The 23,584-nt window shown below is 42.4% G+C and overlaps 2 protein-coding genes across 3 annotated transcripts; one reads left to right on the top strand and one right to left on the bottom strand.

Moving 5' to 3' along the window:
• The first annotated feature begins 1,430 nt into the window (after positions 1 to 1,430).
• On the top strand, positions 1,431 to 3,570 carry brms1la (BRMS1 like transcriptional repressor a). 2 transcript variants are annotated; one of them, XM_070920018.1, is made up of 8 exons: positions 1,431 to 1,569; positions 1,865 to 1,955; positions 2,079 to 2,206; positions 2,297 to 2,376; positions 2,585 to 2,681; positions 2,806 to 2,895; positions 3,085 to 3,154; positions 3,268 to 3,570. In XM_070920018.1, the coding sequence occupies exons 1-8, from the start codon at positions 1,431 to 1,433 to the stop codon at positions 3,365 to 3,367; spliced, it is 795 nt and encodes a 264-aa protein (XP_070776119.1). In that variant the 3' UTR covers positions 3,368 to 3,570. The 2 variants fall into 2 exon arrangements, with proteins under 2 accessions (XP_070776119.1, XP_070776118.1); XM_070920017.1 differs by having other exon boundaries at positions 3,085 to 3,149; positions 3,269 to 3,570.
• A 2,928-nt stretch (positions 3,571 to 6,498) lies between these two features.
• Positions 6,499 to 23,381, bottom strand: mia2 (MIA SH3 domain ER export factor 2). The gene is made up of 28 exons (XM_070920685.1): positions 23,258 to 23,381; positions 22,869 to 23,002; positions 22,105 to 22,191; positions 17,807 to 21,992; positions 17,515 to 17,682; positions 17,057 to 17,157; positions 14,849 to 14,980; positions 14,709 to 14,730; positions 14,439 to 14,527; positions 14,134 to 14,205; positions 13,404 to 13,514; positions 13,202 to 13,273; positions 12,959 to 13,063; positions 12,576 to 12,698; positions 12,185 to 12,373; positions 11,972 to 12,062; positions 11,748 to 11,815; positions 11,582 to 11,652; positions 11,390 to 11,491; positions 11,203 to 11,299; positions 10,896 to 10,963; positions 10,648 to 10,733; positions 10,393 to 10,506; positions 9,823 to 9,972; positions 8,501 to 8,656; positions 8,222 to 8,274; positions 7,938 to 8,121; positions 6,499 to 7,834 (listed from the first exon to the last, which is right to left on the bottom strand). The coding sequence occupies exons 1-28, from the start codon at positions 23,379 to 23,381 to the stop codon at positions 7,605 to 7,607; spliced, it is 7,185 nt and encodes a 2,394-aa protein (XP_070776786.1). The 3' UTR covers positions 6,499 to 7,604.
• Positions 23,382 to 23,584: the final 203 nt, after the last annotated feature.

A 23,584-nucleotide genomic window follows, 5' to 3' on the forward strand; every position in this document is an offset into this window, starting at 1 on the left:
CTGTGCTGCGAATCAGCAGCACTCCACAAAAGCGCGGAGTATACCAAGGGGTAAATGTTGTCGGAGAACGCGCATTCTGTTTAAACTACAACAAATATGTAAAACGTAGAGGGGTAAAGCGCCCATCCATCTCACCCTCTTCCACAACAGTCCGCAGCCTGAAGGCTAGACTAGCAGGTTAGCAAGCTCCGCTCTTCACTTAGAAAACATCATGGCGGAGAAGGGAGGAGGGAAAACAAAATAATGGATACCAGAGAAATTCAACGCCAAAATAGTTCAACAACAACCAAACTTTGGTTATCCAGTTTGAACTATGCCATATACGAATGTTATAAAACTGCAATATCCTTAGACACAAACGGGGTTTCCAATTTTACTGGCACTAAAGTTTTAAACGCCTTTCGACAATTCTGCTCGAACGCTCAGCCTCAGGCCACAGTGCTGAACCCTGGGTAACGTCGTTTACAGCTGGTTGTTAGACCTTCAATGATGTGACTATCACCCACACAGAAAACTACACTTCCCTATACAATTAAGAGCGCCCAATTGAGATTTGTTTTTAGCTTAGCTGGGATACACGAGTGAAATTGTAACCGAGTTCAAGCTTGTTATCTCTGAAAATTGCTTTTCCTCAAACACTCTCACAAACATCCTGCACCTCCCCCGCGTGTGAGTTATGATTTAGTTTTTAGCTTCGTTGTTGTTTTTGTAACAAGTCGTGCTAATCTTGCTTGCTACCTAATTATACTGGCTTGCTAAAATGCTAACGTAATGCTAACTTGATGTGTTGTCTTTTGTTAATGTTTATTTGTCCTGTATATTTAAATGGTTGAAAAGACAAACAGCTAGATCTCAGTCAAAATGTTTTGCAGGAGTTACTTTTAATAACTAACCACAAGCAATGTAATAAAGCCATTCATCAATAGGGTTCAGTCAGGGGTGTTTATTTACGTAATAGAGTATTTCCCACATTAAAAAAAAAATCCAAATTGATCCACTGTAAAAATAAATATATGAAGAGAAAATATGAATAAGACATCGTTTATTAGGAATATCATGTAGGTGGCTAATCCACATCACTACCTGCATATGGTAAACAGCCAAATCTGCTGACTTTGCTGCTACTAATCACACCACTATGTCACTTTAAAGTGACATTTCAACTATTACACACACATGCAATTATAATTACACATCATGCAGATGGGAAAACATCAGTAATAATAACTTTATGCTTTATGGACAAGACTTTCTGATGTACAAGCAAAACCACTAATGCTCCCCAGTTAATGAAGTGGGGGCATGTTTTGAAATCATTTTAGCTTTTTATTGTCTATCGGACTAACTAAACTAAACAAATGGAATGAAGCCAAAGGGGCCTGACATTGTCTTTCTATCCAACACCACCAGTCTGAAGTTGACTTGCTGCCATGCCGGTGCACCGTGACCGGGAGAAGAAGGAGAGCACAGCAGAGGAGATGGAGGTGGAGGAGCAGGAGCAAGAGGCATCCAGCTCAGAGGAGGAGGATTCTGACACGTCCTCTGTTTCCGAGGATGGAGACAGCTCTGGTGAGAAACAGCGGAAATTGAACACAGCATTCTTATTCAACTTATGTTCTTGATTGCCGTTAAAAGCAACGTTAATTCAGTGTATGATTCTTATAAAAAGTGGTTGCTGTCAAAGGTTTAACTGGACATTTCTACTCAATGTGTTGTCCATCCTTGAGACACTGCCTGTATGCAAATCTTGTATGGCTGGCAGACACATAACCTAGCAGAAATATGTGTCTGCCAGGGTTCGCATCCATATCAGCTTTCATGATACCTAACCTCGAGGTGTTTTTGTGTGTGTGTCTTTATCCAGAAATGGATGAGGAGGACTGTGAGCGGAGGAGGATGGAGTGTCTGGATGAAATGTCCAACCTGGAGAAACAGTTCACGGATCTCAAAGACCAGTAAGACTGAAACAGATTTCTGTTTACCTTTAAAAACATGAAATGTGAAAAAAAAAAAAAAAAAAGTCTTCATCATTCATAGGAATTAGCTACAGCCATAGTTACACCTGTGTTTGTGTGCAGGCTGTATCATGAGCGTCTCAGTCAGGTGAAGAGCAAGCTGACAGAGGTGGAGGCCGGCCGGGCCGCGGAATATCTGGAGCCTCTGGCAGTACTGCTGGAGAACATGCAGGTCCGCACCAAGGTGGCAGGTAACCTCATCACACAGACACACTCATCGAGTCGTACACACTCATTATTATTATCTCCTGTTTCACTCTCTCATTGTGTGTTTTTGCCAGGTATTTACAGAGAGTTGTGTCTGGACTCTGTGAAGAACAAGTATGAGTGTGAGACCCAGGCAGCATGCCAGCACTGGGAGGTCAGACCACACACACACACACACACACACACACACACACACACGTTTGTACCACTATACTTGTGAAGACTTTCATGATTTCTTTCAATTAGATGTTTTATCATTAGAGGAGTTTTATATAGACTTATAATAAAGAGGCATTTTCTTTTGATTAAGAATTCAGCATTTGAATTTAAGTGAGTGTTATTTGATCTATGTGTGTACGCAGAGTGAGAAGCTGCTGCTGTTTGACACAGTGCAGAGTGAACTGGAGGAGAAAATTCGAAGGCTGGAGGAAGACAGACACAGCATAGATATTACATCAGGTAACGCACAAAGAATGCATTACATTACGTTGTAATAAATACAGCACATTTTCAATACATAATAATAACACACTACACGCTTCCAGCACCATTTTAATCTGTCTGTCTGTGTTTCTCTTGTCAGAGTTGTGGAATGATGAGTTATCAGGAAGGAAGAAGAGGAGAGACGCGTTAAGTCCAGATAAGAAGAAGAGACGACCTTCTGTGGTGTCCGATATCCTTCTACTGTTGATACCTCTGTTTCTGTTCACGTTTAAGTATTTGTACTCATACTGCTTCTATAAATTCCATATATATATATATATATATATATATATATATATACTGGTATCTAGATGTGTCCTTATAGTCTCATTAGAATTCCTTCCTGCTCCCATGTGTCACTGTCCTTAGCCTCGCTCACGCCCATATATTGTTTACATGCTGCCTGACTTGGACATCCTGGAGGACTGGACAGCTATCAGAAAGGTGTGCAAATGTCAACATTCAGAGCCGCATCTTTGTCCCCTGGTGGCAGCAGTGTGTGTGCACGGGCATCTTTTAACAACTGTGTGTGTGTGTGTATGTGTGTGTGTGTTATCCTCCAGGCCGTGGCCACGCTGGGTCCCCATAGAGGGAAGGCCGACTCTGACAGCTCTGTGTTCCCGTTCAGACCAGACAGAAACAGGCCCATTCTCAACTGCTGAGGGACACTTAACACACACACATATCCAAACACAGGCATGCTGTCACAAGTTAGGAAACGCACCCAAATACATGCACGATACATGCAAACGTGTGTGTGACACAGCTGAACATTTCTCTGAGTCTTCCCACAATCCACTGCACTCCTCAGCTGCACCAGTCTGTAAGCTGCCTCTGGTGCCAACAGGCACACACAATGAGGACTCGCGGGTCTGAATCACTATTATTTTTGTCTGTACAAGTCTTGGTTTCTGTTCACTCAGTGGAGAGGTAAGAGAAGGTTTTCTTATTAACGGACAATTATAAGCAAATAAAGGGTTCAATTCTAAAATGACATAGATGACAATGACAGAGTTCAAGCTGTATTGGTTTTTAAAGGCTGATGATTCCAGCAGTCATTACATTTCATTTTAATGTGAGAAGCTAATTTATACATTACTGTGTGCCACAGATCTGTGTTGTTTTCAGGGTGTAAAAACCACTGATGCAACATTGAAGTATTACTGGACACTAAAACTAATGAAACCAGGGTTTTATACAGAGCATGTGGGTATATTTACATCTTTTTGTATTTTTTAGTTTCAATTTTATCATTATATATTTTAAATAGAAGACTAGTGGCTGGCAAAATGACTCCTGGTATGACAGTAAAACAGTTTTAAAACATGACTTAAGTAGGCCATGTAGACATCATGTGTCCATGTGTTTGACCTCTTAGCATTAGATCACAACTGTTTTTGAAATGATCTTGATTATTTGAACTTATCCAGCCACTGAACCACCTTTGTTAAAGTTCTGAATCCTCCCAGAATCTAGTATTTGGTGAGGGTGCCATTGTCTCTACACATTAAGGTGGTCCGACAGTGGTCTCTAAACTGAGTTTATTTGGTGTGTTCACACCGCTAAATTGAGTGGGAATGTGTGTTTTCTGTTTGGCTTTGATTGCGGCGGTGACAGCAGGCCTTCCAGCTGAATTACCTTGTTTTGTGTGTTACAACTAGCAAGCTCAGTTATCTGAAATGGACACCATTTAACAAGCACACCATCAGTCACATGGAGAGTTTTTACACTGTATTCACCAGCAGCTCAAGAGCCTTTGCAAACAGGTTTTCCTTTTTCAGTATTCAAACCAGAGAGTCACAATCCTTACATGCTCAGTGAGGAGGTCAGGCTCCACATCATGTGTAATTGTAAGCGTTGACATTTTTAACTTTAAACCCAGAGGGTTATTGACGAAGCTTCCAATGACATATGGGGAAATACTGGTTTATTTATGAACCTGGTTGATTGTGCCATGAAATATTTTTAATTTTTGTACCTTTTTTTTATGTGGATCAGTTCAAATGTCTTGTATGAGACTAATATTTACTTTTTGTTATGGTGTTTTGAATAGTTAGGTGGTGATAATATGACAGTTTGTACAGTTTTTTTGTTGTTTCAGAGAGCATCCAGCACTCCTGTGCCTACAGTCGAAGGCAAGTTCTGTAAAACCTCATTGTCACGTTCTCTTGTTTTAGTGGTGCATCTTGCACTTGTAAGAGTCACAGTTTGGTTGCTGTGACTGTGCTTGAGACAAACTCAGTGATTTAATTCGGCAAGGAATAATACTTTGATTTTCCTTCACCATCTTAAGTCAAAATTCAACAAGTACGCTGACATTTCAGGCTTTAACTCACTGTTTTCAAACCGCCAGTGGTCTTCGTCATACCACCAACTGTTACCTTGGAAAAACCAGGGTTTATCTCAGTAGATCCTCAGTTGACCATACATAGTGTTTATGGGATACCTGGGCATTTTGAATCCTCACCAAAGTCTTTTGTAAAATCCTATATTCTTGTTAACATAGCTTGTTATTTTCATGCGGATCATCAAGTAGAGTTAGTTTACTCCCCTCTTTATTCACCACCACATCATTAAACCAGCAGTCATGGTAACCACATTAACAGAATGATTCTATAATAACTGCGGGCCAAGTATACAAAATACAAACAACATGAAAAGTTAAAATACCATGGTATCCCTTTAAAGATGTTTTTCAACAGGCGTTACGATTACATTCTCTTCTCACGCATCTACCTCTTCTCTCTGTCGCTCACTCTGCAGTAAAATCCACGCTTGCATTAGTACTCATGAACATGAAAATGCTTCCATCTTCATGAGCATCTTGACAAGAGTTGATTTTGTTGTTTTAGTGCGTTATTGGTTTATTTGTTAGGATTGTTTTTAAAAGCCTAACTCTGATGATGACTACAGTAATTGTACAGACAGGGAAGGAACCAAACCACATCCTTCAAATCTTCACAGACACAACAGACTGTTTACAAAGAATGATGAACAAACTGCCATTTAATAATACTGATTTTATAAACTGAGGGTTTTGAAGTTTAAGGTGGTGGGGATGTTCAATATTCAAATCAATATTTTTTGACAGTTGATGTTAAATACTGTGTCAGGTACATTTATGTCTTTCTTGTCGATGATGTGGGTGGGTTTTACAATTAAAAGTTGTTTTGTAAGTACTTTGTGGTGTCTCTGGTAACTGTATTTTTAGAGACTGACAGCGAGGCTCAGGTGAGCACATGGTTTACATTACAATAAAAGTGGTGCCAGACCAAGGGAAGTCCCGGTTATTTCGTCCTGCCTCTTTTTCCACTTATAAGAATGAAATAATAAAGTATATCAAGTAAGTATAAAGCTTCCTGATACCACCAACATTAAGGGGATATTCTCTATGCAAGGGATGTTACATCTAAAATGAAACTATAAAATGATATACAGTGTACAAGCCAATAATAATAATAATTTGGACTGCATTGTCGCAAATGTATTTTTCAGAATGTTCTGTTCACCTTCAAATAAATGTTCTTGAAATGTTTTAAATGACGCACAAGAGTTTGGTCAGGTAGTTAGAGACCATTACATATGATCTGTGCTGTACAATAAAGGTGAATAAATGTTGCAATATTTTGCATATTTAAAAACATTAACATTGCCATGTCGTACAATATGCTAGAAAACTGATAACTAACCAAACCTGGCTTCTGATTATATTCCAATGCTTCCAATGTTATTCCTGGTGGCCACATGCACAACAAATTGAACATTTATACATTAGGAATATATGGAGACTATGACAATTTGACAGTCTTTATTCATCTATTAATAATCACTTTTTACAAAATTCACATGAGCGTCGTCTCCTCTCTTCTAGTCAGTCCATTAAATTCACCGCTATGTGACTGCCAGGATGAGTCACAGCTTACTCCCACAGCATACAAGTGGCTACTATAAGACACTTTTTTCAAGCTTAGGCCACACGCAAGTCATTGAACGATCAAAAGCAGTGTTCACTGTGTGCTCTTTGAAATAACAGCGTTGTTGATGAAAGTCCCACAAATCCCACAGGGAAGCCATTGAAATTCAGTTATGCACTTTACTTATATATTAAGACACTTGTCTCATTTGACCTCTGAGGAATATTTAGAGTTTAAGGTCAACTCATGACACGATCTGATGTGATCTAATTTAAGTGTAAAATCCAGGTCGACAAAAACACACGTTTAATAGCTAAATTTATGAAATTACGGTGACAATGGCATGAGCGTTGTTGTAACATAATATATTGTAGTAGGCCTAAAAAGATGCATTTCTTCCCTGATAGCCGTGATCATTTATCGGGATGAAATGTTGACCGATGCCATATGTAAAACACTCACATTCTGTGCCGCATACCACACAAACTGCAATTCTACATGTGCACGTTTCAACCGAAGTACCATTAAAAACCTTTCTGGCATTGTCTAGCAAACAAGCAACTGTTTTACTGGTTCACGTGGCAACATTCCCACACACAGACGTTCAGATTAAGCTGTTGTGTTTCTGCCTGTGAAATGACACAACAGAGCCTAACCGCTGTCACTGTGACTCCACAACAACAGGAACTACTTCACAGGAATGTAGCTGGATGATGACAGGGCAGAGAAGTAACAGAAAGAAAATAAAGGCAAGTGACGGGGCAGAAGAGAGGATGGGAATAGAGGAGAAAGACCGAGCAGAAGCAGACAGACAGCAACAAAGTGGGCTAATGAAGGCTCTTCATTAAACTCATCCTCCTGGTTAATAAGTAGATGTTGTGATGTGAAAATATAAGGATGGAAAACAGCAACCTGCCCAACCATCCATCTATTAGTCCAATGTTAACTGGAAAACATCTCACAGCTCAAGTAGAAGACCTCAGGCTCAAATGGCGTCTTCAGGCGAGAGTGCGTGCTCCTCTGGCGACTGGCTGTGTGGTGGGGAGGGGAGGGACTGCTGAGGAGGGAGAGGACCCATGGAAGGAGGTGGGAGGCCGTCGTGCAGAGGGGGCCGCATGGGGGGAGCGTGGTGAGAATGAGAAGCAGGAGGAAGAGGAGGTCCACCGGGAGGGAAGCGAGGAGGGAACATCATCCCTGGAGGTGGAGGGGCCCACACTGGAGAAAGAGGAGATGGGAAGAGAGCGTTAGGTCAACACACTGATAACATTTAGAGATAATATGGTACTAAAATGTTATTATGATAGCTGTAATGGCTTACTGGGCATCATGGGAGGACCCCCAGGTCCCCTGGGAGGATAGAAATCAGGAGGTGGTGGTCCATAAGGTGCTCTACGAGGAAAGGGACCATCCATGGGGCCCATTGGGCCCATTGGGCCCATTGGGTGTGCGCCCCCCATCCTTGGATCAGCTTCAGGGGGAGTCCTTCGATCACCAGGACCAGACTGGTAACACGGATACAGAAAGATAAATGTTACAGAGGCTGGACCACAGATCCAAACACACACAAAATCACTCTCCAACACACACAAATACGTCTCTCACCTCTCTGTGTTCCTGTTCTCCAGGACCAAGGCTGTTTTCTCTGTATGAGCCATCTACATTGAAATTAATGAATGAATAGAGGAAATGAACAATCATGAAAGAGCATTCCAACACACGTGTAGATGTTCACAAAAGTTTGCATTCTGCTTTTCCACTTAAACATGTGCAAGTTCACCTATTCACAGTCCAAAAGAGTATAGATCTATATATACAGCAACACAGTATAGATAAGAACATGATGAAGGAATGACAGGTGGCATACAGATCACAGTGACTCACCTGCCATGTCTGCAGGGTGAGGGGGTCCCAGGGGGAGACCCCTGGGGTGGAGAGGGCCGGGTGGAAGGGAGCCAGGAGGAGGCAAAAGGCCCAGAGCTCCTGGAGGAGGAGGAGGTCTCCTGTACATTGGACCTCCTGGTTCTGGGAACATATAGCCTAAGAGAAAGACACACAGTGAGGGAGACAGAACTCACCAAGATATGTGAAATGTATCAGTACTATATCAACAGCTCCTTCCAAAGCTGTACATAAGTCAAACAAAGCTTGAATCTGTACAGTCATGTTGATATTCATGGAGTTTGTTCTATTTACAAATAATTAGAGAGTGACAAAGTGGATACTGACAGTTACTTGAAGTGCTAGTGTCTGAAGTTTGGTGCATAACAGCTTAAAAATAAGAAATATGAGGAAAACTGAATTTTAACCTTCAAAAGGTAAACAACAATAAGTGGAATAAATTGTGTTTTCAGGTGGACTCTCCCTCTAAGGATCATGTGATAAATGATCTGATATCACAGAGCTTCACAGACAACTGTAGTTTCTGGCGTCCAAACTCAAAATGCATTAAACACAATACACATGCCCTGTCGACATGCACTCAGCATGCACACGCACACTATAACGCTGTTAAGTTGCCAAACACAGGTGCAACTAATAACCTTAACAAAGGCTGCATTCCATTTCAGCTGTCCCAGCTCCAAAAGCTGCGACTGTGCTGGCTCACTAATTACTGTTATAAGCTGCAACGCCACGATGCCTTTAGAACATACATGAAATCAAGGTGCACACGGTGCCACACAGAGTCAGGATGAATTTTTATGTATAAATAATGTAGTAATGACCATGACGAATGGTCGATGACATGGCAGAAATCCAGCAGTGCCAGATGCAAATATCTCCCCATGAGTCAGTCTGTCAGTCTGAAGGCTGGTTCTCACTTTGATATGCAAGAGCAGGAATCAGCAGGAGCAGAAATGTTTTTATCACAAGTCATTGCTTGTATTGTCAGCACAACGCTAGTTGTATTATTTAGGTCACCTTGAGTGGACTAGAATTGTTTTTTTCCAGCATCGGATCACAGTAAAATAAAGACAAAATATTACATGTCAAACGGCATAATAGCTCCTTTAAACAGTTGTTTAAATTGTATCAAAATCAAGGAGCTCTTACCTCCTTCGTTTTGGATCAAACTGAGGAAACATTTCTGTTAAATATGATCTAAATCACAATCCTTGATATGTTCAGAGGCAGTACCTCCTGACCTACCGGACCTTACTGATTCACTCTGTCTTTCTCTTTGTCTCTCACACACACACACACACCTGGAGGTCCTAGGGGCCCGGGGGGTCCTGGTGGGGGTCCCCTGCGATCTCTCTCCCATGTAGGAGAGATTGAGCCACTGTCTGAATGAGGACCTCCACTCCGCTCCATCTCTCCATGGCCACCTGGGGGCTCCACTGGGCCACGAGGTACTGTGGAGGAAAGAACCGAAAGAGGGAGACAAAGAGGGAAGGGGACAAGCAGAGCCAATAGGCCAAATGCAAAATATCAGACAGTGAAGACAATTATTTGAGAGACAAAGAGAAAGTTTGACAGCATTTTTTCCCCCATAGACTCTCGAGAGTGCCAACAGCATGCCAGCATACAGACCATGCTACTACAGATGTTTAAGCATCTGCAGTTGATCATGCAATATATGCAAAATGTGAAAAGTTTTGTAGTTCAAATCAGCAAAACCTAGTGATACAGAACATGGCTTATAAATGATAACAAGAGGTTAGATATGGTTGTGTTTTTGTGCCATTTTGTGCCATTCTCAGGGGTCTTATCTGATTTGGTGTACAGCCGTCTCTATATGTGAGGATTGTGGCTGTCTGTGTGTGTGTATGTACCTCTAGGAGACAGTCTAGCAGGTGGTCCGTCCATTAATGTGGGAGGAGACAGAAAAGCTCTGGTTTCAGATGCAGGTCGGCCCAGTGGAGACGGTCCGTACGGTGACCTTTCAGCTGGAGGTGAAGTATTAGTTTGGTTAGTGCAAAGTCAAGGAAATCTGTGGCCCAGTGCTTCCAGGGTTAGGGTTTATTAGCCACAGAATATAATGTAAGCTCAATAATGCATGTTTGGTTTATATATGCGTGTGTGCTAACCTCTGAAAGGCAGTGGTCTCGCCAGGCTGTCCAAGGCGTAGGGGTCTTTGTCGAGGGCATCTAGTTTAAACTGTGTGTCCGTCAGCCTGTAAACAAATACAACTAAAGTTAACATATGACAAACGTCTTCCTGACCTGACTATGTAATTAACACAGTATATAAATACATTTCATGGAATTCAGAATACAGTATATTTTTGAATGCTCCTAAAAATGAGTTCATTTCAATTCAGTTACTGTGTGCTCACTTCTGTCTGAAGAGGGCGTTCTCTCTCCTGATGTCTGCTAGATCTCTGTCTGCTGCTCGGGCTGCCAGCTGCAAAATCAAGCCAAGATCAGTGACATAACATGATGTACATAGACACAGATACGGCCAAGATCAGTGCTTGAATACACTGTTAAAATAAGTCATTTCAATACAGCGCTCATGACATTATAGGTTAAGGGACAGTCACAAAATATATATATATATATATATATATTGGACTGTCATCAGTGAGATGATTAGTAAAAAAAATATTTTTTCTTTCTCACGTTTTTTGAAGTCTTACTAACCCAGTTATTGTGAGCCTTCTTCTCATGTGCTGATATTTGAGTCTGGTAAGACTGTTTGGTTTTCTCCAGCTCTTCCTCCATTTCTTCTGCCCGTTTTCTGGAGAAAAAAAGAGGATGTGCAGGTGAGACTCGGGCTGCTCACAAATGTCACAAATGTGTTTGATAATTACTTTGAGGACGCAGCTACCTGTAGTTGTTGAGTTCTTCCATGGCCAACGCAATGTTTTTGTCTGCTTTATTTAACTTCTCTTCTTTCTGCAGGCGCTCCTTCTCCTCCACTGTCAGCAGCCTGCAAAACGTACACCTTCATCAGCATCCTGTGCAACTACTTGAGCTTGTATTTGCTAACTTCTCTGTGCATGTATGTGCGTGTCTATACCTGTGTAGCTTGAGCTCATTCTCCTGGTACATTTCTGTCATAATCTGGAGTTTCTGTTGTAATCTCTGGACCTGAACACATGAAAAGGAGAAATTAATCCAAAAGCAAATGAATGTGGAACAATAATATAATAATATCACACTAATAAATGTTTTAAGTCAGTTACCTGATCGGAGTAGTTCTCTGCGTCTGACTGCAGAGATAATTTCTCATTCTCCAGCTCCTTAATGCTCACTAGAGGGAAAACACACACACACACACACACACACACACACACACAGTGCATCAGCAATCATTCCATCAGTGATATGTCTAGTCGCCACACTGATAGAACTGATTTATAACCTCTTATGCCAGGCTTTGTCTGAAGTCAGTGTGCGGTTGACTCACCTTGCAGGTCTTCTTTAGCTTTGACTTCATCATTCAGTTTGGCAAATGCTCTGTCCTTGTCTTCCTCTACTGACTTGAGGTCTGCATTCAGCTACACACGCAAATACAAACACGACATATAAGTAGGCATTCAGTAAAGTGTACACAGATGTTTAATCTCAACATTTCTTATTGTAAATATTGAGTGCTGGTGTCAACTTTAGCTTTAAATACCTTTGCAGCATAGATGAGTTTCTGGACTTTCTGGAGATGGCCTTGTGTGTCCATTCTGTCCCCTCTTCCATTCTCCTCTCCTCTCCCTGCTGTCCCATTGGATGTCTCCTTCTCTCCTCCTTCCTCACCTTCCTCTTCCGCCAGGTCCGAATCCCAAGCTTTCATGCTCAGCAGCCTATCTGTCAAGGACTGGAAGCATACAAATATCTGGTATCAAACTCATCTCAAAGTAACACAAAGTAATGTAACTGAATCGTTTAACTGAAGTTGATCTTTTCCATCAGTTTGCAGTCTTCTTCTGTAGTAGTTCTTGAGATATGTCCATTATTTGAAGCCCAGTTATTATTAGAAATTAACTATATACTAAAATTAATGCTAGAACCAACCATACCATTATACGCTCGTCCTTGTTGGCCACATCCTGCAGCATCCCGCTGTAGGCGATCTCACACCTGCTCATCTCCGCCTCCAACTCACTCACTCTTTCTGCCCATCCCTCCACCTGCTGCCTCAACTGCAGAGGGACAAGAGACGGGCAGAGAGATGAAATGAAGTGCGAGGAATGAGGGAGAAGAGAGACGGTAAGGGGAGGGATAAAAAGATACAAAATATGCCACGAATAGATCACATCTTTAACAATTCTGTACACATGGGTTGCAAAGCGTTCAAACAGGAAACAAATATATTATGTCTCTAACTTTCACTTTAACCATGCAAAAGCAAAACCACCTCACACCTGTCTGTGTGTGTGCGTGTGTGTGTACAGTATCCTACCTGAGCGTTGCTCTCCTGTAGCAGAGTGTTCTCCTCTCCAGCTGTTTCCAGATTCCTCTGTAGCCGGTCACTGTTCATGTTGTACACTTTCAGAGTGGTTTGTGCCTAGAGACAAACAGGCAACGATAATGTCACATGAGACGCAGAGGGACAGAGCAGAGGAGGACAAGATGAATCAGCAAAGAGGAAAGGACGGGAGTGTGGAGGCACAAAGACGACAGGTTAGGTAACGGAGGACGGCACCTGCTCTTCCTGTGACTGGAAGTCTTTGGTTTCTTCTTCAAATGTTTTCATGCTCTCTTCAAGCACTGCTATCTGGAAGGATAACCACAAAAGAAACCACTCTTATCAATATCACACAACTGCAACAGATATTCTTGAATAATGATCACAGATGTTACAGTTGACTAGACTTTGACAGTGATAGTAGTGTGTGTGCTCCTACCCTCCTTTCTTGCTCTATCCTATGTTCTCTCTGCTGGTCAAGTTGATCCTTCAGTTGTTCAAGATCACTCTCCAGCTCCCTTTTAGCATGTCCCAACTGCCTGGCTCTGCCCTGGAGGGGGCAAGAAAACAAAATGTGTTCAGAAAACTCCTTCAAGTGAGTGAGAGAGTGTGGAGTGAACATGAAGAGTCAGGTCACAGAGCCAAAATGTGATAAATCCTTTTTCCAAATTTGGAGGAGCAGTTCACATTTTGAAATTTTCACCTTAAACCAGTTATACATCTATATTTTTATAATAACAATGTATCAAATGACAATGTGAAAGTGAAATGGATTGCTCGTGGTGGTGAACCTACAGATCCTCCTGAAACCTCTGAATCTGCAGCTCCATTCGGCTTTGCGGAGCTTTATAGCTCATTGTTTAGCTGTCCGGCCCACAAACTTTACTGGCTTCACTCTCACCACTCTAAAGCTCTAAACCCCCACTGTACACTACCTGCCCAGCACCAAACAGCAGACAGACACAGTCAGCAACTACCTGGTGAACATAGTGTCAATATCGTTTCTGCTGACCCCCAAGTGGCCAAAAAATCAGTTACTGCAAGTCAGTTGGGGAAAATGCACACTCAGTAAAATATTCCAAAGAAAATAAACCATTTAAAACACTCCAAGGATTTAAAAGATGACTGAGAGACTGTTACATCTTAAAATATTTTTTTCTCTGTCTTACCTCCAAATGTTCTGTCTTTTGAGTTTGGGCCAAGACACCACTGTCCCTCAGGGAGCTCTCCAGGTCATCATGCTGCAAATGACACATAACGAGGAACTAAATCTGAGTAAATGTGGGCAAAACCCATGATAGCTATGACAACAGTGCATTTCAAACTTTGTAATGAGAGCTTTCAGCTTTTTGATCACACCTCAGGCAACATGCATCTTCTGATTCAGATGTTTAAATTATTTATATGTATAAAACATATTGTATGAAGTTGGCCTCAGTTGAAAATACCAGTGTTGTGTGTCACCAGTACCAACCTCTTGTTGACATTTGCTGAGAGTCTCGAGGACTTTACACTTCTCATCCAGTAGCTGTGCGACCTGCTCAGCCATCCACCGCTCTTTACCTGAAACAGGGGATACAAAGCTTATAAACACATTCAAGTTATTTCTAAAATATTTCTGCTTAACGGGTCAATATACAGTGGTCAGCCAGAGGTTAAATTGGCATTGATTTGTGATGTATTAGTTTTATTTCTGTCAAGTCATAAAAACATGTTATTAAAGAAATAAGTAGTGAGAACTTACTTCGATACATTCTGCTTTTGACCTGTGAAGAAGTAAGAAACAGTCTATGTGTGAACCAATAGTACCACTTTAAATTCACATACTGGAAACATGCACAATCCTTGTGATGTTGATGCGTATATACATGGCTGTGTACTCACAGAGCTATAACATCTACAGGTGAACAGCAGCATTGTCATCAGTCCCACCAGGCTGGTGATGATGACAGGTTCCCATGGCACCCCATACAGGTCTGGCCCAGGTCTGATGTCATCAGGCAGTGACGATACAACCTGAACGAAGAAGAGAGGGCTGTTTATTTTAGGAGCTGGTTTTAATGAACATCTTTAAAAAGACATGTGTGATTGCTTGTAAGCAACAACATTGAGTCCACTCTATTTAACTTAGTGGATTGTACACAATGGAATACTCATTGTGGACATTAGGATGAATGTATATCTTAGTTAGTATACGTTAGTTGTGTTTATGTATGTTAGCCTATGACTACTCAGCCTACTACACAGCTGTTGAAGAAACGAAATTATAGTATAAGGAGCCGCCGCATATTTATCTACAACAAGGAAACTTCACACCCGCAATATTTTAGCTAAAAGATTAGAAACACCAAGAAAGCACCTGATCAGATACACTAACGTTACTGTCAATTAGCTAGCTAACTATTACTAGCTAAAGCGGAGAAGAAAACATAAACACAACATAAAATCTCAACGTAGTCTTGACAGCTGGTTAACAAGACTGGCAGGACACACATGTAGTCAAGCATGAGTTGAACACAATTAAAAGATGTACTAAGCAATGATACTGAGCTGTTTTCGATTGCTTGACAATCCGTTACGTTGTGTCAGCTGTGACGGCTAGTTGGGAAATGCTAACGAAACCTGCCACATAACGTACATCTTTCACTTTCTCCACGGCGATACTGTAGTAAGCCTCTGCCGTCGCCTGAAAGTCGACCGCTTTGCTGGCCAACTGGTCGCTTGCCGTATGTTCCGCCATTTCCGAATTATTTCATTTGGTTACTGTTTTAGTGATATGTTTCATTTAAATTGACATTTGGAGCAGAAACTAAGCCATCAACCGGGTTAGCGGCGGTTTCACATCCTATTCACAACACCGACGCTCAGGAGTGGACCACGTCACATAGCACGTCGTAGGGGGAGGGGGCTTGGATTCTCTCTACAAACTCCTCGTAAAGATTCTGCAAGACTGTTATTGTTAAGCAAATTGATAACAATAAAAGCAGAATACATATAAAGAATTAATGGATAAATATACATTGATTTGAGCACTCATAGGCTCATGTAGACATAACCCCCCCCCCCCCCCCCCTCCTGTAAAAATGGTTCACTCGCAACGTCACCAATTGTAAAATGCCACACTGGCACATCGGAACAATTTAAGAGTGACACCAAGAAACAGGTGTCACGAAACTAAATGACGTGTTCTCAGTGTGGTCTTTGATAACCTTAACACCTATATATGTTTTTACACAAATGCATCTTTCTCGAGCTGCGTACGACCATGTGTCACTTGTGTTGAGTTAAGACCGCTGGCTAATAACAAGCTGGTCTAAGTAGGACACAGGTGAAGACGTGACTCAGTCTACCGTATAACTTTGACCAAATGTTTTAAAAAGGTACTCACCAAAGTGGCCCCGTGTTCCTCCATTTGAAACTAGAGATTCACGCGCCTTCTCGAAACATTTGCAACGATTTGCCTTCAGAGCAGGTTGATTGCCAGCTGGCTCAACTGTGTACATATGAAGCCTAATAGACCCGGCAGCACTAAGGAATGCGAGTCAGGTTGACGGAGCCAAGCTAGCTTGACAGCTGTGTGGTAGGAAGAGCTGAACGCCCGAGGCAGAGTCAGGTCAACATGCCACAAGTTCAGTGTCTTAAAGAACCAGATCCTGCTGTATAGACACTAACAACAGCTGTATGGACCACTGAAGGTGTGTCAGTGGGTCCTTTGGTCAAGGGGACCCAAAGATACCCTGTACAAAATGACCAAAACTAGCCATGTATTCCTGTGAACCTTTAAGTTACCTGCCAAATTTTTTTTACATCTGACCCTTCTCAACAAGGAACACGTGATTATTTTAGATTATCAAATTTTCTGTTCCTGGATTTAAATAATAACATAATAATAATAATTATTTTGTACCTTTACTGTACAATTTAGGAACGACTAACCTGAAAGACGATGCAGATTGAAGAAAAATATAATGTATTGTAGTTGTGTAGCTGGATGTCATATGACAAACAAGTTGCACTTTTGGCTTAGATCATTTAGTGATAATTGAACCTACATTTGGCTTCCATTGATTTTAATCTGCAGGCAACTCTCACCTGCATAGTGAGCCATATGAGGAGCTTCCTCACTGCATGGACGTGAACGGTTGAGTCTTCAGCGATCTGATGAACAAAGTCCAGAATTTGCTTCATCGCCCCTGGAGTTAAGAGTCACAAACAGAATTTAAAATGTATGCTTCCCTCCTTTGTCACAATGATATTGGTAATACAACATTATTAGAATTCAACCCAAAGCTTTTATCCTTGATCAGTCTATGAATGTATAATATTCCAGGTTGTGAGGCTGTGTGTCGCAGGAATGAGGATGCGGCAGGTCGAATGGCGCTCCTTCTCGTGTTATTGCTTAATATCTTTTAATCATCTTTTAATCCTTCTTGATTAAGGGATACTTGAGTCATCCATACCTTCCGGCGGCTGTGGTGACTCTGGCTGAACGTGAGGACGGGACACTCTCTCTTCTTCACTTCTTTTTTCCTTCTCTCCCCCTCTCTCACCCTCAGTTGCCCTCCCTTTTCCTGTATCTCCTCTCAGTCGTCCGTCTGTCTCTTTGTCCACCCCCACCCATTCATCTGTCGGAGCGTTGTTTTCCAGGCCTACGGAGGAGCCTCCCCTCTTACTTGACTCTTCCTCGGCGGCCGCTTCCTTATCTTTGCTGGCCTCGGCTGCATTTAACAGGGAAACACATGCACTCTGATTGAGATCATTGCAAGTCAAATCCTAAAATTAAAATACTGAATTAACTTAAAGTACCACTAATATCAGCCATCTTTGAGATAACAAAAATACCTTGATGGTTTGTGTTACTGTCTGATTTCCCTGTGTTGAAAGTCTCTCTCACTCTTGCCAACAGCATTTGTAGCTTCTGAAGGGCGATGAGCGCTCTGGTCTTTTCTTTGTCCTCCTGTGGTGCATCCGCGAGCCTCCTGCTAGGGGCCATCAATGTCTCCCTGTGATAACACAGCAGTCTTTCTATATCCAGCAATATGGATTCATCATTCTCAGGGTCAGCGGTCATGGTTTCTGAGCTCCCTAAAACATAATCCAAAAACTGCAGCTTGTGTCGCCCAAAGAGCTCCATCAAAATAGTCGCCTCCTCTGCACTCATATATGCGAGGAGGTTCTTGTAGTGTTTGGAGAGGGTCTTTGTTTGGAAGGGGCTTTCTGTGTCTGGGGACGGAGAACTGGGACGATAACGGATCTGCGTTGGGGACGGGGTTGATGGGGCGGTGGGAGAGTCTGAGTGCAAATCTTGAACATAAACCTGACTTGCATGAGTAGTTGAATCCAGGTCTCGCTCAGGAGTCGCAGAGTCTTGGGCCTTGGATGCCTCACCTGTGTTAGAGTCCAAACTTGGGGCCGAATCGGTGGATTCCTTAGTTGGGCTGAAAAAGCTAAAGGCATTTTTGAGCTGGTCAAATGCTCCTCCTCCACTTTCAGTCTCTGCTGTCCCCATATTGTGACAGTCAGACGGAGGTGAAGAACCAGACACGTGTGGGACAGTTTGTTCAGATATCACAGCCTGACTCCTAACAGGGTCACTGGACCAAACTGACATTTCCATTCCTCCCTCGGTCCTGAATTCAGTGCCAACTGTTTCTCGATCATTTCCTTTCATCTGCATATCGGCATCCTTCATGTTTGTCTCCCTCTCCGCCCTGTTAGTGTCCTCCTCTGTTTTTATCTCAGTGGAAATCCCATTTCTGCTAGTCTCAGTGTCTGCAGGCTCACTTTTATCTCGCTGACGTTGCACATTGTCATCATACAGGTCAGTGTTTTTTGCCTCACTGGAATACAGTTGATCATCTCTGGTCGCAGCTGTCGGGACAAGTGAGACGTGCTCAGGAAGGCTGTTTCGGCCATTCTCACCTGAATGTTGCAGATCACTGTCTGTGTATTCCATTTCCCCAGTCCGATTAACTCCCAAAGCATTAAGATCAGAGATGCTGTTAGCGTTGTTGCTATTGACGTCTTCATTCGTCTTCTTCTCGCCCAGCTCTTCTTTCCACTCATCAGCCTCACCATCAGTTCTTTTTTCTTCCGTTTCATCCTCCTGCTCTTCTTCTTTGTCCCTCCTCTCCATCTCCTTCATTTCATCCTTTACCTCCTCCACCTCCTGCTGCTTTTTGTTTCCTTCCTCTTCTTCAGTCTGTGTTTCGGAGAACACAGATTCCAAGTTATTCTCCTCTTGTGTGTCTTTCTCGTTGCTTTCCGACTCTGGCCTGTCGATGTTTTCCATCTCTACCTCAGAATGAGATGACTGTTCATGTTTTCCTTCCACCTCCTTTAACTCCTCAATTTTCTCCTCTTCTTTGAACTCTTCCACCTCCTTCTGCTTTTCCTCCTTTAATTCTTCTATCTGCTCCTGCTTTACCTCTTCCTTTAACTCCCTCACTTCCTCCCCTTTCTCGTCTTCCTTCAACTCCTCCACAGCCTCCTGCTTCTCCTCTTCCGGTAACTCCTCTGGCTTCACCTCCTCCATCTCATCCTTTTCCTCCTCTTCATTTAACTTCTCCACCACCTCCTGGTTTTCTTCCTTCTTTACCTCTTCTGTCTCCTCCTGTAACTCCTCCACCTCTTCCTGTTTCCGGTCTTCCATTATCTCCCTCACTTCCTGCTGCTTCTCCTCTTCCTGTAACTCGTCTACCTCATCCTGCTTTTCCTCCTCCACTTCCTGCTGCTTTTCTTGTGGTTTTATCTCCTCAACCTCCTTTAACTCCTCTCGTTTCTCCTCTTGCTTTAACTCTTCTACTTCCCCCTGCTTTTCCTCTTCCTTTGACTCCTCCACTTCCTCGCTCTCTGTTTCTGAGCCTATAGCTGACTTTAGGCCACTTTCATTCAAAATGTGTTTCTCAAACCCAATTGTCTCTTTCTCAGTTTGGACTGGCTGGAGGTTCTCTGTGTCTTTAACAGTTTCCTTTAGCTCATGTGCATCACTTTCACTTTGTGTGGCCCCCTGTTGCATATGTGGAGATGTAGAGTCCTGATCTGCATTGTTTTCCATCTGCGTTGTGCTCTCACTGGTGGAAAACCTTCTTCTGTCCTCCTCTGAGGCATTTTCATACATCATCATTTCAGGACTTCTGTCAGTAGAATGCGATGATCCAAACTCCTGAGAGCTACCCTCAACATGGTGAACCTCTTGTCCCAACTCACCCGGCTGTGTCCCTGTTTCTGTGTTGTCACCAATCATAGCCAGTGAATCTGAATGATCAACACTGGTTTCCACACTGTGAGGAGTCGAAGTATCATCCCCATTGGAGACAGGTTCATTTCTCTCCTCAGCTGTGCCTGATGATAGGAAAGGCGGACTATGTCCACTGCTCTCTCCTGCATGATCATCACCACCTGCACCAAGTTTAACAGGCCTATCTGTGGATTCTTCTATGTTGTCAATCTGATTTGGGATCTCCGCCCTTTCCTCAACCACGTTCTCTTTTGTTTTGTCCTCCTCAGCCTCACCTACAGACTGTCCCATGGAGATTGAATTTAAATCCACAGAACTGAAGTCGGATCCTACATTTTCATCAGATTGTGTCAAAAAATCCTGATTGGTGCCACTTGTGGTTTTCATTTCTTCTTCTCCTGGCTCTCTGTTATTATCCTCGCCCTCATTTTCTACTGAGTTGGCTATCTGATGATGTTTACCCTCCATTTCTGCAGATCTTTCCCCGTCTAGTATGTTTTTCTCTTTCTTGTTATCATCTAAAATGTTATCTTCTTCTTCTGCCTTACTGCCTATTGGAAAAAAGCTTGAAGACACTCCACCTGCAGCACTATCTTTTTGACCGACCTCAGATGCTGCATCGGGTAAGACGCTGTCACTGCTGCTGTCTGAAGTACCTAAATCGTTATTATTCCTGTCAGCACTGGTGCCAGGCCCTGTCTCTGTCTCTGAAACCTTTGATTCATTGCTCGTCTCTGTCCTCACCTCCTCTGTCAGTGCAGGTTGTGATTGACTGCTATCCAAATTCTCTGAGCCTGTTGGTTGTTCTAAGGTTTTGTCCTCCTCTGTCTCCTTAAAACCACTTTCTGTACTCTCATCAACTTCACCCTTGTCTTCCCTGAAGCCCAAAATGTCCCCGATCCCCATATCCAACCAAGAACTAGGCGCTGGCTCTTCTTCCTCCTCCTGGGTTGTCTCCTTGGCCTCTCTTTCAGTTGCTGTCTCAAGTCCTGACTCCTGATTGGTCAGGCCAAACCCCAGCGTGCTTGACAATCCGTTTCCTAGCCAATCCAATGTTCCCATCTCCTTCTTCTCCTCTTCGTGTAATTGGCTACCTTCGAGGTCCAGAGACATCCTCCTACTCCTGAATTTCTCTGCTGGTTCTTTTTCTTCGCCATTTTCTCCGTCTTCATCTCGCTCTTTTTCTTCGGAATTATCTGTGTTTTCCTCCCGTCCAAAGCCAAGCCATCCAGTCATGGTTGAAGTGTAAGAATCAGCAGTGTCTCTGTCTTCTTCTCCACTTTTCAAAACATCATCAGGTTTTCCTTCTCCTCCTAAACCCAGCCATCCTGTCACTGAAGAAGTCAAAGAAGCTTCGGCCTGTGTGTCTTTTCTCTCATCTTTTTTCTCTCCTTCTGCCAAATTGCCAGGTTCTTCCTCTTTAGTCAGACCTAACCATCCTGTCACTGAAGTACCCAGCCAGGACGAGGGAGCAGACCCACCTTGTTCACTCAGATCCCCAGGATCCTCCTGTGCCTCACCGTGAGTCCCGGCAGCAGCAGCATCACTGGCACTTTTGTTTTCGCCCTCTTCTGTCAATGTGCTGTCAGCTTCCTGTTCTGAGACTGGAGACTCTGTAGAGACATCTGCAGATGTTGAAGGACTTCCAGCATGTGTGTCATCGGTGTATGGGGTGGTTTCTGACTCCTGGTTTTGGATATTCTGATCATCATCATCATCATCTTCACTGTCCAGATGACTGGAGTCAATGGGATAACCAAACTCATCCATACAGAAGAAATCAGATTTCTGAGTGAAGACAGGAAATGAGGGCAATTAAGACATTTATTTTGTACAGATTCAACAACCCCTACTACAACTACTAGTTTTGGGGATATGCATTTGATCAAAGGCTATTTACCTGTGTTTCCACTACTTTCTCCACAGTTGTATAAACCTGCTCCTCTTGCACTGCATCCTTTGGGAAATAACCAAACTGTTTGTCAATCTGAAAATAAAAAGGAAACAGAGCAGCTTGATGTCAGATTTAACTATAATTTTGTACTCCATTATACTGACTATGTCATATCTTCTGCAGACAGCAGAACTACTTGCACTCTATCAAACTCATTCCATATGTTCTAACAAGTCCTAACAAGCCTTTTTGTGTACTCGGGTATACATTTGTTTTAAATACACAGTAAAATAAATAAGGTACATTGACATTGATGCAGTCTTTGCTAAAGCCTAAAGCCACTCAAAGCAGCAGTGGGTGATTTTAGAGCATTAGTCAAATCACCAAGGTTGTCGTGGGTCATTATTGTAAGAAAATAATTTTCATCTTAATCAATACTTAAATGTTATGTCTCTGAAAAGCAGTTTCGTTCTTAAACAATGAATGAATGAAAAGATTACTAAAAAGACACACAAGTAGTGGCTATGTTATAATTATACACTCATTCTGTCTTAGCACATAATTATATCATTGTATAAATGAACTGGAGTGCTCTCACAGACAGTCAATCAGCCAATCAGCGCTGAGAACTAAAACTCTCTGTATTATAATCAAGACTAATCTCTTTAACCTAGGAGCTGAGATGAGGGACTGTTTGAATTGGGTAGGTTAGTCATTATATTCTGCTTTAAAGAGAGAGAGATACAAAGACAGGGAGATATCAGACATACACTGCCTGCCCAGAGGTCTTCCCTCTTTCCCGTCAGTTTGTGGTAAACAAAAAAGGTGTCTCCTCGTCTGAAGCTCAGGAAACGACAGTCCTTACCATGGTGATCCCTAATGGCCTGCACTCTGCTCATCAGGCCTACACACACACACACACACATACACACACACACACACACACACACACACACACATGCACACACATAGTGGAAGAGACACAGACACAAAGGTGATTAAAGTAGAAAATGGATGGATGGATTAAATGTAAAAAGTATAAATAAAAAAAACAGATTATTGTCCAAGAACACTTTGAAAACAGACTTAATTGTATATCAAGTTGGTGTTTATCTTAAACTAGAATCATATATTAGTAGTTTAGTTAGTTCGGACTTACTTTCACACTCAGAATCTCCACATATCTTGAAGTCAGACAACAATCCCAGATTTGAGTGAGGTAAAAAACACACAAAGACTATGCCTACACCCCACAGAAGTCTGTAAGCCTGTGAAACAGCCATTCTTGTTGCTTTAACAGGAGTTTATCAAGAGAAAATGTCCATAATGGGGGAAAATAGCTCCAGCCAGTTGTGCTGTCAATTGGACATTGCCTCTAAGCTGTTTCTGTCATGAAGACTCGATAGTCAATGAGAGCGCTGAGATAAGATATAAGGCTAGCATGAGGATAATCATTAACAAGAGCAAGAGCTGCATGCAACACAAA

Source organism: Enoplosus armatus, chromosome 15 (assembly GCF_043641665.1).
Source record: "Enoplosus armatus isolate fEnoArm2 chromosome 15, fEnoArm2.hap1, whole genome shotgun sequence".
NCBI classification, from domain to species: domain Eukaryota; kingdom Metazoa; phylum Chordata; class Actinopteri; order Centrarchiformes; family Enoplosidae; genus Enoplosus; species Enoplosus armatus.